This window comes from Astatotilapia calliptera, chromosome 5, assembly GCF_964374335.1.
Source record: "Astatotilapia calliptera chromosome 5, fAstCal68.1, whole genome shotgun sequence".
NCBI lineage: Eukaryota > Metazoa > Chordata > Actinopteri > Cichliformes > Cichlidae > Astatotilapia > Astatotilapia calliptera.
The window spans coordinates 3826384-3842762 of NC_137426.1; the positions used below are offsets into that span (position 1 = coordinate 3826384).

The following is a 16379-nucleotide window of genomic DNA, read 5'->3' on the forward strand; positions in this document are numbered from 1 at the left end:
AGATTGTTTTCCTGTTAAATTTAGTCATCGTTCGTAGACCACAAGCAGCAACATCCGTCAGCCTTATCACCAGATCACCACATCCTAGACATATTGTTATTTGCTTGACTCTTAATCTCTTCCTGGTTTGTCTATCTTTCTGTGCTAGGGTCTGTGACCACATTCTCTAGTACATTTCTTTAGTCTATATGTAGATAGTAATATCTACTTTTCTTTGCTGATAGATAATATTTAGATAAATCAAATGAATGTTAGGTGAAAGTCAAATTGGTCATAGTTACCAAATACTTTAGAAAATTGTAGGGTGCAATGCAGTAACTTTGTCTTTAACTTGTAATCTGTGATTTTTACTCATATTAGCTTCTTAACAAAGAAGAAGATGAAGATTCTCACATACAAACAAATAATTACTAAAAGCAAGTTTTAAAAGAGGCGTTTTTAGCTGCTTTTTGAAAGAGACCACCAATTTCACAGATCTCAGGCGCAGAGACAGAGACTTCCAGAGTCTCTGTATCCTTTAGTTTTCAGCCGGCAGGCCCTGATCACATGACCTTGGGGACCTGCTGTGGTCAGATGGATGTGAAGTTTCTCTGATGTAAGCTGCTTTTTCTCCATGCAGAGCTCTAAAAGTTAAAACTAGACTACACAGGTTAGACGCACATTAGATCACTGTGACAGTTTTCTGGTGCCACCTTTGATTCATCAGCATGCTATTCTGAACTCATTTGAAATCAAATTTAAAGCTAATTTATACAGGTGAATGTCTCTCTATTATTAAAAAAAAACCCAAAAAAAACACCATGTATTAGTGCTGCTCTGCACCAACACAAGGCTCTCACTGCTGTAACCCAGAGTTACATTTGTCACATCTGATGGATTTTGTGGTATCACTCATTTTTGACAAATACTATATCAGATTTGAAATTGAAAATATAAAACTAAACCATTTTTGATCAAAGCTTTTTAAAAAGAACTGTTTATTTTCTTTTTTGGATCTCTCTCTGGCTATAGTTAAACCACAGGAACCACAGTTTCCAGTGTTCTCACAGTCACACTGAAACAAATGCTTTACTATTTTTTTTCTTCTTAATTTAAAACATTAAATTGCCAAGGATTTAATAGACATTTGTCATTTTCTGTCCACCACACATGAAAAAGAGACTTATGGTCTAACAGGACGAGTCCATCCATCCATTTTCTTTACTGTGTATGCAAGCAGGGTCTCAGCAGCCTGAAACATTTCTCACATAATATTGTGTGAGAGGCAGGGTACACCCTCAACAGGCTGCCAGTGCATCAAAACATGGTGTAGGGTCTGTAACTTACAATATAAAGGATCTTGAGGCAACTGTTGTTGTAATTTGGTGCTGTATGAATAAAATTTAATTGAACTGAACTGAATGATGCACTGGTAACCAAAGAAAAGACTCTCACAGAGGTAAAACAGGGAGACTACAAGCCACATGAGAGTTGCCAGTTTACAGTCACAAATTACTCGACGTGCATGTCTTAAAATTAAAAGTAGGTGAAATAAAACTGAGCATAGAAAAGGCCCAAAAGATTCTCACGGTGACATGACAATGTTAACCACTGCAGCACCGGCTCACAGGAAATTTCTGTGCAAACCAAACATCAGATATGAATGTGCTACAAAAACAAGTTTTTATCGCTAAAAAACATCAGTGAAACCAAACTAACTGAAAAAATGACACATGATTTGAAAGTAGCGTCATTATTTTTTATTTCTAATTTAAGAGCAAGCAGGAATATCTTTGCAATACAGGAGAGATATCTGAAGCTATTTTACATTTATCCTGCAGTTCACATACAGTATTATAATGCCAGATATTGCAGATTGCACATTGTTACAGTGTATACTTAGCATTGCTTTTTTTTCAGAATGTTTTTGATCCAGGAAAGGTGCTTTGATATATCTGTATAGACGTTGGGCCAATTTGGGTATTCACAATTTCTGTATATGTTGAAAGACACAACACCGACCGCTGTTCCATTGCACACCAGAGGGCCACCAGAATCACCCTGTAAGGAGGAAGACACTTGTTTTATTTATCTTCTATTTAACGCTACAAGTGAAGTGATACTTTCTTTAAAAGAACAGAGGACATACCTGGCAGAATCCATTCTTTGTGTCAGATCCTCCTGCACACATAACACCTTTTGGAAGAGTAACTTTGGCTTTCAATTTTCTCTTACAGACATTAAGGTCAATAAGAGGCACATCTACCCATCTCAGCACATCAACAGCTTTGCCATTGGTTTCTGTGAAACCCCATCCAGCCACCTGACACTTTACATTGTCTTTTGCTTTAATCTCCTTCCTTGCCAGTTGTATCGGTTTCACTTTCTTGTCCAGTTGAAGTTTCCTCGAGAGCTAGAAGAAGCAAAAAAGGAAAAGAATAAAAGGACTGATAGAAACCAACTCGGTACATTTCTGATCTTATATCAAGTCTTTGGTGAAGTACCAAGTGGAGTTGTTGAAAGCAGTGATGCAGTTGACCTGTTTTTGATTGTGACTGTAATGATTCACATTCAAAGATATTTACTTACTTTGAGGAGCATGATGTCATTACCAGACTCAGCTTTGTCATATTGTGGGTGCTTGCATGTCTTTACACTGTATCTCATTTTGTTGTTATTAACCTTCTTCAGGTTGTGGGTTCCAATTACAACCTCCATAGGAGAACTGAGCGAGTGAATATTAAGTAGGTGTTAGCTGGGTTTTTTGAGAAAAACAAATAAAAGTTCACAGCTTGTTCACTTACTTTTTGTAACAATGTGCAGCCGTGAGCACAAAGTCTTCACTGACAAGAAATCCTCCACATACGTGTTTTCCATTGATCTGCACAGAAGCCATATACTGCATTGAGTTCTGTGGGACATTTTTGCCATTTATGATTTCACTTCCATGCCCTGCAAGAGTAAGAGGAAAAAAGTTAATGTAGGATTTTTTCAATAGATAAGTAATTACATTTTGCAATCTTACCATTTTGTCCAAGACATGTTAGAAGATAGAGAAACATAAGATCGTGCACAGCATGCATCATCTTTTCAGCCTTTCGTCTTTGAGGTGTTGAGTCAGACCCTGATATTCAGACTGTGGTTTTCATCTGCTTGCCCTTGACTTCTTACTTATATCGTTTCTGCATGAGTGCAACCTTTAAAAGGATCGCTATGATGAGCCTGTGCGGTCAGTCAAACTGTGAGGCATCACAGACCATACTAATGTTTCAGTAAATACAATGCCTGTGGTTGTGCTGCCTGGAAAGAGCATGTTATGAGGCGCTTGTGACATTTTTTTCCTCCTGCATCTATTGAGTGTTTTTCATTTAAATGCCTCTCCAGGCTTTCAAACTGAAAAACTTAAACCTTTAGCCTGTTTGTGGGTTGCTATCACGGCAACGATAAACCCAATGCTAGATGAGTAGATGATGAGTAAGAAAAGCCACACACACAAGCTTTAGGTTTGACTCTTTGCTCTCTTGCAGTTTCTTACAGCTTCTGTTCTGATAAAACGCTTAAAGTCATTGAATCAGTCAACAATATAAACAAACAACAATGCTTATTTATTTCAGTAAGTAATCTGCATGTTGAAAAGGGCAATGAGGCAGTGATCTTATTGGCTGTTGGTTCGAAGACTTTCTTGTTTATGAAATGTGAAAATGAAGTCGGGTATTTGTAAATAATTTTCAGATAATAAGAACACATAAGGAAGTTGGAATACTGTGGAATAGAGTAATATATGATGCATGAAAGTAGCATTTACCAAAAGAATTGCAGTCAAACATTCTTAACCAGTCTGTTATTATTATGTACTAGTATCAATGTGAAAAATGTAGATGCTGATTTGGACATTTTTTATGTTTATAGGGATTTTTTTTAAATCAGTGTAACTATCTACATGTTCAATAAGCTCATTTGTCTTTTAAAGCAATGTAAAAAAGAAAAAATCTGCATTGTCCTTTTTGCATGCTTTTTGGACAAAACATGGGAAACAAAAGCTAAATTAATAAGGGTGTAACTGTAAACATTACAAAAGGTGAGAGCAGCATTTAAAATGAAACTCTGAGCAAACACAACCACACAGAATGACTCAGCATGATCATAATCAGATCACAATCTGATTGGTGTTTTCTGATAAGTGAGGTTGTGGAAATAAGAACTTTGTCAAAGGGGATGGGCATGTAGAGGTTTTGCTATCTCTTGTGTTCTCTCTTCATGCATACCACCAGATATGTAGCCACATCAAATGAATTTAAGGTGACTGTGAAGGATGTTTAAAAAAAACAGAACAAAGAAATGTTCTTTGGTGCAGAGCGCCATGATGCAACACTTAAACCGAATCTAAACCACAGTTTCCAGCAGTAGCGTTAAGGGTTTTGTCGTGAGCTTGCCTGTATCCTCTCAACACAGCCTGGAGCTTGTCAAACTTAGAGTCTAGCATGTTTTTTAGGGTTTTTGCACAGGTGCATTGTGGATACACCTCTGGCCTCGTGAAAAACTGTCAGGAAACCATGGTGCTAAACACAGACAGCATTAAAAGCAGATGTAACCACCACAATTTTCTGAAATCTTGTTTTGACATTTCAAGATTAAAAAAAATTAGGTCTGCTCAACTTGTCAGTCACAAGTCATTAGCCAATGAGCTTAACACTGACAATCCTCCTTTCTTAAACATCGCATGATGAAATTTAGAAAATAAACTTAATGTTTTATTCAGTGTGACCACAAAGAAGTGACTGAGCCTATCAGCTAAACAGGAAAGTGTCGGGTACATCTGTGTGGCAGGCACAGGAGGACCCAAGGCATTAACTAAAGGACTGAGCTTTATGGCTGTTACTTAGAAACTCAAAAATCAATCCAAGACGCTCACCTGCAGAGGCCAACAGTGAGATCAAGTAATCCGGAAGCCAACCAGCTTGCCAGTGACTGAAATAGAGGAACTCTGGAGGCTGGCGTTGGGAGAAGAAACAGGACTTTTCTGGAGACTGGCGAAGAAGTGGGAGGAGACAATGGTTTGACAGAGGGCTGGAATCAGCAGTAACGGTGACCTTCTGGAGGCAAGGCTGGAGGTGAACAAAACAGGTGGCAGGCTGTGACACCAGCCGTGGTGACAGTGACTGAATCACTCTGGACACACAAACTGACAGGGTTGGCCAGCAACTAAGCTGGAGTCCTACCTTTAGCCAGGCAGAAGGCCGGCATCGTTGGGGGTTGGGGCAACTGTCTGGAAGTCAGCAGCAACGGCAAAATCGATGGGACTTTATTTTTCCAGCCTGTAAGCTGCTTAGATCATAATAACCTGTGTTTAGCTTACAGAATGTTTTATTTATTCTATCTGTGAGGCCAGAGGGCTGAACAAGATGCCACTGGTTCTGCCTCACTGCTTTGAAATCAGTTAAAATCTGTGCATTTGTGGAAACAGAGCTAGCATAAGCAAGTATCCAAGTAACCTTATGTAACTTCTGTGATCATGTTAACAAATTAGGTTTTTCTTACCAACCACTTTGGCTAAAATGTGTGACACAGAGGAGTTAGAGTGGCATATGAAAAGGTCAGCCGGTCGTCCTGTGCTTCCTTTTCTCTTTCTTCTCATCTCTCAGCTGCTCACAGCAAATGGTTGGCCCTCCCTGATCCAGGATCTGCTGCAGGTTTCTTCTTGTTAAAAGTGTTTTTCCTTCCCACTGTCACCAGGTGCTGACAGAAGATTGTTTCATTGTTTAGGTGTCTTTTCTTATAAAGGTTCAGGGCTTTTACGTTCCAATATCCTGTTTTTGTGATGTGGTACTACATAAAAGTGAATGGAAATGAATTCCAGGCTCCACTATTTTCAGGTTAATATCTATGAGAAAACTTGGTTGACCGAACATACAAACTTTACCCAGTTTTTCTGCCAACTCACCACGTTAATTGATATTTTAATTTCACTTTCAGATATTGACTACAAACGTTTTTTTTTCTGTGAATTTTAGGTGTTTTCTTCATGAGATATTTCTACTTTCACAAAAGGTTCAGTTCTAAAAATATCCCTCCAGCACTCCTGTCTGTCTGCTAATAGTTTATACTTTGATAATAAGTACTGATGTAATAATGTTATAGAGGTCCTCAGCCAGGAAGCATCGCAGCAAAGTGAAGATGCCCATGCACGGTGCAGCAAGATGCATGAGGCTACCATCCTTTCTGCTTGTCTTTCTGTAAAAGTCACCACGTCTCGCTTATATTGAGCAGGTTTAGAAGACCACAGAACACAGCAATGTACTTCAGTGTTGCTCTATGTTCCAACCGATGACCTCTTTCTATGTCTGAAATGAGACTTGACAAACCACTGACACCACAGTTTCAACAGCCGAGTTAACGTTCCCACCAGTTATGAAACTAGAACAAACAGCTGTCTAAATTATTTTCAATAAATCTCATAATTGACCCAAATTATATATTTAATTTGAAGTAGTAAGTCAAAGAAGAAAACTACATTAGAGATCAACACTTTAACACGTATAACTGGCTTGCTGCATTAGCAATGTTTGGGCCACTGAAACTATGGAAACACCAACATGTTCTCAGGTCAGTTAACCTTCTCGAGGCAATAAAGTGAGAAAAAAAGTAGGAAAACTGACACAAAAACATGAAGATTGACCTTTTGTTTTCAGTGTGTCACGTCAGCAAAAGGGGAAGTTCACAATTTGTCCAGAGTCTCGTCTCCTCTTTAGATTGTTAAAATGCTGTAAACTAAGAGTTTTTTGGCCTTAAATTGTAAACACTGGATATATTACACCACAGCTCTGTTGTGTCCCTGCTTCTCTCCTCCTCTTCTGGCTCCACCCTGGGGAGGTTTAAATGGTCATGAGACACCTGAGACACCTTACTGTGTTCAGACATCCTGCACTCACCTGTTTCACTTCTCTTTCTGCTTCTGTCGTCCATTTTCTGCTCAGTCCAATTCAAATTTCATCATCTCTCTCTGTCATCTCCAGCCAATCCAAACATTTATCAGCTGTTTTTCATCTAATCCTCCATCTCGCTTCATCATGAGTCTGAGTCGTACCAAGCGAATCAGCTCCAGTAACTCAGTTCGGAGCAGCAGCGGCTCCAGGAGGCTGAGTGGTTTCGGTCCAGTTCAGGGAGGTTTCAGTGGCATCTCCCTCAGCAGCAGCTCTCTGTATGCGGGCACCAACGGGCATCACCACGGCCTGGGGGCTCCGCTGGCATCCCTGTCCGTCAACAAGAGCCTGCTGGCTCCTCTTAACCTGGAGATCGATCCAAACCTGTCCATGAGCCGAGCCCACGAGAAGGAGCAGATCAAGAGCCTCAACAACCGCTTTGCAACCTTCATAGATAAGGTAAAGGGACCTCTGCTGAGGCTGGTTCGGAAATTATTACTAAGTATTTTGATCATTTATGAAGAAAATATACATTATAGTTTTCAAAGTTTTATCATTCCTCTTATCTAAACATCACACAGCTGTAAAGTATAAAAATGCATCTTTATGTTTAGATTACTTCAGAGTGGTACTACTACGAGGACTAAAAAGCTCGAGCAGCTTCAGCTGTAACTTCTTCAGTTTGAATGAAAAACTGACTCAATGTAAAAGGAAATTAAGCTACTGTTTTATTCCAATTTCAAACTAATTATCTACAGCAAGTTCAGTTTACACTTGTTTTTCATGCAGCAGAGGAACATAACACTGTTCAGCTGCATATAGAGGACCCTAAGTTTTTATTCTAAGTGTTATGAAAAAGCAAATAGGGGAGTAAATGTGAATGAGAAGATGCCTTGTTGAAGTTCCTGAAGGACACAGGCTGCACACATTTCCCACAGAAGGAGCAATCGGCCCTGTGATAACACTGGACATCGATACCCTACTTAGGGAACATCTCTGCTTTCTCACGGAGTAGGTAACACTTTCACAATAGAGGCTTTGTTGGCTTCTCACATCAGCGGAGATTCACTTCAGGCGTACAGAAACAGAGAGCTGAGCTGGACGGAAGCCCGTTTGTCCAAATGTGCAAAATAAACCTCCTGTTTTTTTGAGCTATGTGAATGTTGACATAGTTTCCCAAAGAGAATGTTTATCAGAAAGGTTGTTAACAATCTTTGATATTCTCTGATGTCCTGTACCTCTATTACTTTTGTGCACATTTAAAGAAATGTACAGAGAACTTTATGCCCAAAAATATGCAAATATTTTTGTGAAGATTCAATTAGTGAATAAAACATATTAATAATAAGAATTTTTATTCAGTTCAATGAAGACATCAATAACAATGACATCAATGACAAATCTAAGGTAATGATTTAATACCTCTTGAAGTAGCTAAAAGTGTGTAAATTGTAGCTAAAAAACTAAAAGATCACCAAAACATCTTCATTTTAAATGCTTTTGGAGTTTATTTGATATTTTGTGTGTGCAGTTCTGCAGAGCTGTAAAATAAAACCAGACAGTCTATCCACCGAATAAGACCAAATATTGTGAATGTTCATAGAAAACATTTGGAAACACCGTCCATTCGTCTCTGTAAATGAGATGGCTTATGTGACTTCCCCCACACAAAGAGTCTTTGTTCTTAGAGACCTTCTGTTGCAGAAGCTCACGAGAATCAACCTGGCTTTTAAAAGATGTCTAGCCCAGTTTTCCCCTCTTTGTTCATTTATCCAAGATTGGATTTCTGCTTAACCTGGGATTAAAATCTGGATGTTGTAAAATGACCCCCTTACAGATGAGGACAATTACTAAAATGCAAAGTTGAGTGAATTGATAAATAAACAGACCTTGCAGTGACAACTATAATCCAATCCTACTTAGGAGGAACTGTTTAAATTAAACATTAGTGAGCTGCTTCTCTCATGCAGAGAAGTAATTAGTGAAATGCATCAGGAAGACAACGTCTCACTTGTTGTAAGACAATGACTCCAGTTAAAGCTGCACGTCAGTGAACATCAAAGTTGGAGTTAAACATCTGAGATTAAATGGTCATTTACTGCATGAATGTATGGCACTGGGATGCTGGATATTCAAGCTATCTGTCCCATTTCCGTCCCATTGAGTTCAATTTGTAACCTGATAGATCAGACTAGACACGGTATGGTTGTGTCTCAGAGGGAGGTTATTCTGTCATGAACAGAACACGGGCTTTGTGTTGGAAGGTATAATAGGCGCTGGATGTACCTGGCTGCAGGTAAGAAACACGAGCCGGGCAAGTACAGGGCTGGAATATATTCAGGTGTTGACACTGAGCTCGAGCTGGTTATCTGCTGGAGCTATGGCATTCCTCTGTGCCTTATTCTGGAGCTGCTGCTGATGATTGCAGTCTTTAATGGTTAAACAGATGGTTATTTTCTTAATAACAATAAGCAGTTAGTTGAAAATCTAAAGAGATTCAATGTAGAAGCAGAAATTATTTAAGAAAAAAGCAAAAACTCTATTTATTAACTGAAAGCATTTTTCTGAAGATTGTGAAAAACAAGGAGAAAAACAAAAATTAATTGTCAGCAAAAACAACAGTGTCGTAATACAGCAATGAGGCAATACATTACAAAAGAGCAATGAGCCATACAATCCACCTATGTGCTGTAATAGCCATTTTCCAAATGTTAAGAAACACTGGGGGTAATAGTGACTTTAAAAGAGTTTAAATTCAATGATCAGTGCAGAGTTCTGCCATCTATGAAGAAAGGTGGCTTACGTATGAACATAGAAGTTGTAGCAGTTGTAGTTTGGCCACTGCACTAAAATTAACTGGACTAAAAGTTGGATTTTGGAAGAGAAGCCACCAATGCTTTCTGGACTGTTGGCTGCTGCCATGCTGTTTTGTTTTTTGTTTTTTTGTTTATTTGTTGTTGTTTTTTTTGGGGGGGGGGGGCAGAAGTGACCCAAATTGGTCGAGAGGGTGGAGTGCTACTGGTCTATTTAACCAAAAGGAATCAACGGCACAGACATATGGGTCCAGTTCAGAGACTGTAATTAGAGGATAGCTGGTGCCCGTCTTGGAGTAATGAAAGCTCCACTAATAAGATGCCCACTGGAAGACCTGACTGAATCGACCCAAACGACATAATGACATAGCTCTAGACTTTCCAAGAGTTGTTATGTTGATAAACATCTTATAATAGAGTCACTTTTGTTTTCTAGCTGTTCCTTCAATCCTGATGATCAGAAACAAAAAGTGCATTATGACAAACCTTCACCGTGTCTTTGAAAATGCTAAATGATCTGGGTCTTCTTCCCTCACCAGGTACGGTATCTGGAGCAGCAGAATAAGATGCTTGAGACAAAACTGGAGCTGCTGCAGGGTCAGGGGGTCAGCCGATCCAATGTGGAACCCCTGTTTGAGGCCTACATGGCAGGTCTGAGGCGCCAGATGGACCTGGTCAACAATGACAAAACTAAGCTGGATGGGGAGCTGAGAAACATGCAGGGTCTGGTAGAGGACTACAAGCACAAGTAAAAAATGACACTTTAGAGTTTTCAGCTCAGGTGTACGACCTGCATGGCGGAGAACCTACACAGATATACACAGGTGTATGTTTTATTGTAATAAAATACCCTGTTCTCTCCCTGTCACAGATATGAAGATGAAATTAACAAGAGAAACAACCTGGAGAACGACTTTGTTATCTTAAAAAAGGTTGGCATATAGACACATCCGTTCATGTTCATTCATACAGGTGTGGCGAGTAATACAAGCCCCTCTATTGTCCTTCCTCATTGTCCAGATTTTCTCTCCTGTATTCTCACACGCAGAATCCATAAATAATTTAGCAACTTTCCTGTGCAGCTGTGCGAGCAGCATCTTGTGTCATTTCTTAGACATTACAGTAATCTCAGCAAAGATTTCTGACTTCATACTATAAGTTTCCCAATTTTTCTGGCTCCAACTTTGGGTCTCAAATTGCTCTTTAAAAGAAGTCAAAATACATTATTTTGGTGTCTGCACACATACCTTCAAAGTTTTCTTAATCTGAATAAACAAAATCCTGCTCATTGTTCTTCCTGATGACTCAAACAGGAGTATTTCCTCCAAGTGCAGGGGATTTTTGAACACAAAAATCAGTGTCTTTTAATCAGTTGTGTGTTTCCCTGTGTGTTTTAGGATGTAGATTCAGCCTATTTGGTCAAGGCTGATCTGGAGGATAAAGTCGGAGCTTTGACTGATGAAATAAACTTCCTGCGTAACGCGTATGAGGAGGTAAACAAAGGTCCTCATGCTTGGCATAATCCTGGATTTGCACACTCTTCCTTTCTGGTTTCCAGTTGTTTCTCGGATAAAGCTACAATTTCCACTTTGTTCATTGTTCTGTTTTATATCATGACTCACTGGAGAGTCAACTTCAAAACACTGTCTGCCTTTGAAATGCTTTTTATGCCAACCTGCGGAAACATTTGTTGTTGTCAACTGACTTCTCTAGAGATCTTCATAATAAATTAAATTAAATTAATAAAAATAAAACACACTAAGTCACCAGAGAGATTTTCAGACCACTGAAGTATCACTGAAACAGGCCCAGACATGCAGTGTGTTTGTGTGTTAACATTGTGATTCCATATGCTGAGCATATTAGCAACACGTAAAATATTTTTATCATCTTTTTTCCCATGGGGTGGCACAAGTGCAGGAAGATGCATGAGACAATAGTTGATCTTGCGGGTTTTTATACTGACTGCTTCTCTTTGATTTCCCTCAACTTGACCAGGAGCTGCGTGAGCTGCAGGCGAGCATTAAAGATACTTCAGTTGTGGTGCAGATGGACAACAGCCGCAGTCTGAACATGGAGCAGATCGTAGCTGAGGTCAAATCTCAGTATGAGGAGATTGCAGCCCGCAGTCGAGAGGAAGCAGAGGCCTGGTACAAGAATAAGGTAAAGGAGAGAAAACAGGATGATCCCTGGACCAAAGGAGTGACGCTAACAACACAAGCGCTTTACAGTCACTTATTTAAGCGGTTGTCAGAGTTCCCCTGCATAAACATGTGTCCTGTCACGCTCCAGTTCTAGATTTTGAACTGTACAAAAGTAGCTTTTCCAGGACTCAAAGTAACTGTTTTAGCTCTTCTCCCTTTAAGACAACTTTCTCCTGACTGGCTGCCCCACACAAAGCTTCTGTGTCTGAGATGAAAACATCAGTAGCATTAGCTCACTGACATCCTGCAGAACCGATGGTTGAAAATAGTCTGAAACCATGTATCCAATTCAAGATGGAAAGGCGGGGTACACCCAGAGAGGTCATCAGTCTATTGCGGGCTAACACAAAAAAGAGACAATTCACACCTGTGTCTTTGGACACAGTACCTGGACAGAACCCACACACGCACAGGAAAAACAGGCAAACATCACACAGAAAGGTCCCAGGCATAATCTTCAGTGCTAACACTGCACGTCCACGATTCCCTCCTTTACATGAAATAATTTTCTTTTGCGGTCCTCGTACCATTCACAGCTATTCTATTTGCAGTTTGACCAAATGTCAGTCCAGGCCAGCCAGTTTGGGGACGAGCTTCGCATCGTGAAGGGAGACATCGCCGAGATCAACCGACTGATCAGCCGCCTGCAGAGCGAGATAGAAGCGGTCAAAGCACAGGTACACATGGAAGCAACATTAAACTCAGAAAAATGCATTTCAGGTCCCTCATGGATGATCTCTTGTTCCCTTCCTCTCTTCAGCGTGCCAGTCTGGAGAACCAGCTGGCTGAGGCGGAGGAGCGTGGAGAGCTTGCTGTGAAAGAAGCCAAAGCTCGGATCAGAGACCTGGAGGAAGCTCTGCAGAGATCCAAACAGGATATGGCTCGACAGCTCCGGGAGTATCAGGTGAGTCAGGAGAAGACATGGATGGAAAATATAAACTATAAGTAGAAACAAAGGATAGACAAGAAAACATAGAACATAAGTGAAATGAAATTATGTGAAGTGAAACTGATTCTGTCTTCACCTGCAGGACCTGATGAACTTGAAACTGGCTCTGGACATTGAGATCGCCACCTACAGGAAGCTGCTGGAAGGAGAGGAGGACAGGTGGTTATGGTTATTCCATTCAGACTCTACCACTGCAGAGAGTTCACCAGAATATACATCCTTCCAATCCAATAAGAATAAATTGCAAGGGGCTTATGTACAATGTTACTTGCATAATCTTATGTTTGCTGACTCTGACTAAATGTAAACTACTTCATAAACCATTTCTTTATTTATGCATACTCATGGATGGAGTATGCATGGATGTGTGTATCCTTGAGCCTGACTTTCACCATTATGACCATCATTAGGGTAATTTTAGTTCGATGCTTGATTTACTGGAATGAGATTGGCAGCGACATACCGGCACTGAGACTAAGAGTGATTAAATTAAAAATTGATATTATGGATACAAATATTCATATGATAATTTTGTAAATTAAACAGCTTCACAAAAATGTGACGTCGCTGTAGATGAGTGAATGAAGCAGTGGAGCTAAATTCTTTTTGGATTTTTTTATATACTCTGTTTTTGTTCCTGCGCCCAAATTTCCCCTCAGAAAACCTCTGAATACAAAGAAAATGTTGCAATAAATAACATTTTTTAATTTGTCGGTGTGCCACAATAATAATAATGTAGTTTAAATCTTAAATTAATAATTAGAAACAGTGGAAACAGACAAGGATCTGATTCCAATGGAAAGTTTTTTGTATTGCTAACAACTAGTTCCTGTTTGTCTTTATTGTGTGAATGCTGTAAGGTTCAGCTCTTTCTGCTAATGCCAGATAAACCTTTGTGGTGCTCATGACTTTTATACTTTTTGCTGATAAGCCATTTTGCAGCTCTTTGTTTCCCAGATGAAGCTGGAGATTTATCATGATTTATTCATCCACCCATTTTCTTCTGCGTATCTAATTCAAGGTCAACAGGGCTATCATACCCCACAGAGAGCGATAATAGAGACATCAGTGAGAACTACACCAGGATGAAATGAAACAGAATTTAGGTTAATGTTAGGGTAGAGTGCCCTCTACGGGTGGGAATCTGACACCACATGGTTACAGCCCAGGATGGAACAGAAGAGTTAAAGAGTCCACAAAAGTAGAAATATAAATAACCTCTTTTTTTTTTCTTTGTTTCTTTTTTGCCTCTGCAGACTTGGACAACAGTCTATCCTCAACATCCAGCCCATCTCCAACTACAGTAAGTGTCACACACTAAGGCAGTTTAGTGTATGAATATGAATGTTTTTATATGACTAAGCCCTTGATGCTCTGGACTGAGAGGTTACATTAATAAAGACAGAGAATTTGTATTTTATGAAATTCTGTTTTACACATCTTCATGTGTTTTTCTTCAGGTTTCTCTTCAAGTACTAAAAGCACTAATGGCTACCAAAGTGCCTCCAGCTCTCCTGCCCCAAAGCTGCTGATAAAGACAATTGAGACCAGAGATAACAGCAGATACAGCATTCACTGAGAGCACACTCACTGGTCCGCTCTGATTTCTAAAAGCTGTCTCTAAATGTGTGGGGGGCTCCACGGGACATTTCATTACTTTACTTAGAATAATGGAAACACAAATGATGTAAATGACAAAACCGAGTGGGAGTAGTGCTGGGGTTTGTTGTTAGTTTCTAATACTGTTAAGGATTTAAATGTGTTTAGTTTAGTGTGCTGAGTAGTCTAGCTTTAATCATATGGGGTTTTGATAACCACTGTGGTAGAGTGCTGTGTTATTTACTGTCTAATATCTACTGAGATCATAAGGTCATACGACTATTGGAGTTTAGAGTTTAGGATAGCTGGTTATAAAGAGATTTTTTTTATGCTACTATAAAGAACATTAACTTTCTTTATTTACAGAAGTAGTTTAGTTTGAGGGGGCTAAGTTACTCTTTCGTTGCTTTTAAAAATAAAGTGATCATAAACAAAAATGTTCGTGAGTTTTTATTCTTTCCTGTTTCTGAAACTTCTGTAAAAGCAAAAAAAAAAAATTCAAAGTATAACAAACACCATGCTAATCATGCATCACATTTGATTTATTTATATTGATGTCTCTGTCGCGTTGCTACACACAGACTCAGCATTTCAGAGGACCCACAAAAATGTGCTATTTTTATACAGTCAGCCCCATCTTCCCCTTTTTCAATGTAATTAAGCATCACTGTTACAAAAGACCAAACAATATTACAGCATGAGCATGCACTAGCAGTTAAAATGAATATACCCAGAGTTAACAATATACAGTATCTGAAAATACCAGAGCCCCTGCTGAGGTTAGAGGTTTGTCCCATGGCAAAGTAAAACAAACAACTACATACCTTTCAATCCATCCATCAAGCTTCATCCAGTTTAGGGTCGCTACTTCTAGTAGTTAAAAGTTTGATTCAAAGTAATAGAAGGAAGTTCTGCCACAATACGTATTTTAAACACGCCTGTAGACGTCACTATTTTATTACTACATTCAATTTAATATAAATGTTATCCAACACATTAAAAATGCATAGTTAGAATCACAAAAAAGCCACCCATAAGTCAAAATTTCCGGTTATTACAAGGGCTACGTTTTTGACTGTTTTACAATCTTTCCAATATTTTCAGTCCTACATTAAACTTCCGGGGGCGTGGAATGGAACGCAAAAACGTTTTCTATTTTCTATTCCGTATTTAATAGCTTTGCTCGTGTTCAATTAAATACCAAAAATTAGTGATGGGTCCAGCAGCACTGACCCACCAGCGCATGTATCAAGCTCACAGAGCGAAGCCTGTATCGGTGCGTGTGTCGCTTTAAGAAAAAGTCACGTGATCGATACAGCTGCTGTATCGCTCATTGCCAACGCACTAAACTGTGTTTAAAAGGTACCACATCTGCATCTGTCAACGGAATGAGTCACCACCAAAAAACAAACAAAATTACTCTCGCAAAAAAACAGATAATACACATCTCTCCATAAAAAATGGAGCCCAAAAGAAAAAGAAAAGTTTCTGCTGTGTGGGATCATTTCGATCTTTTAACTGCAAAGAAGGTAACTGTCTGTCTTTGTTTCAGTGTAATCTATCAGAATAGGAAAAACAGCAATGTGACCTGCAGTGTAAAGTATTTATTTCATTTTATGCAGGTTAAATGTCGCATCTGTTCTGCGGAGCTTTCTTACACAAACAAAAGCACCTCCTCAATGTTTAGGCATTACAGAGCCAAACATGAAAATGAGGAGACAAACACACCGAGAATAACACAGGTAGGCCTATATAGACATTGAGCAGCATTATCATCATTTTTTTTTCATAAATATATGTTTTATTATTTTTGAAATCAAGCATCTAGGAAGACTGTTTTTGACCAGGCAGTCCTGAATTTTTTTATTTATTTTTTTTATAAAAGACAATCCCTTAGTATTGTGGAAAGTGTTGG

General features: G+C 39.2%; 2 protein-coding genes across 2 annotated transcripts; one reads left to right on the top strand and one right to left on the bottom strand.

Annotated features, from left to right (window-relative positions):
* Positions 1-1716: 1716 nt before the first annotated feature.
* On the bottom strand, positions 1717-3220 carry LOC113021881 (mast cell protease 1A-like). The gene is made up of 5 exons (XM_026166703.2): positions 3005-3220; positions 2784-2931; positions 2569-2704; positions 2129-2392; positions 1717-2040 (listed from the first exon to the last, which is right to left on the bottom strand). Exons 1-5 carry the CDS (start codon positions 3063-3065, stop codon positions 1879-1881), a joined length of 771 nt encoding a protein of 256 aa, XP_026022488.1. The 5' UTR covers positions 3066-3220; the 3' UTR covers positions 1717-1878.
* Positions 3221-6796: 3576 nt separating this feature from the next.
* Positions 6797-14901, top strand: LOC113021870 (intermediate filament protein ON3-like). Its single transcript, XM_080301559.1, has 10 exons — positions 6797-7358; positions 10252-10460; positions 10584-10644; positions 11110-11205; positions 11711-11875; positions 12468-12593; positions 12677-12820; positions 12948-13024; positions 14122-14168; positions 14326-14901. Exons 1-10 carry the CDS (start codon positions 7047-7049, stop codon positions 14442-14444), a joined length of 1356 nt encoding a protein of 451 aa, XP_080157685.1. The 5' UTR covers positions 6797-7046; the 3' UTR covers positions 14445-14901.
* Positions 14902-16379: the final 1478 nt, after the last annotated feature.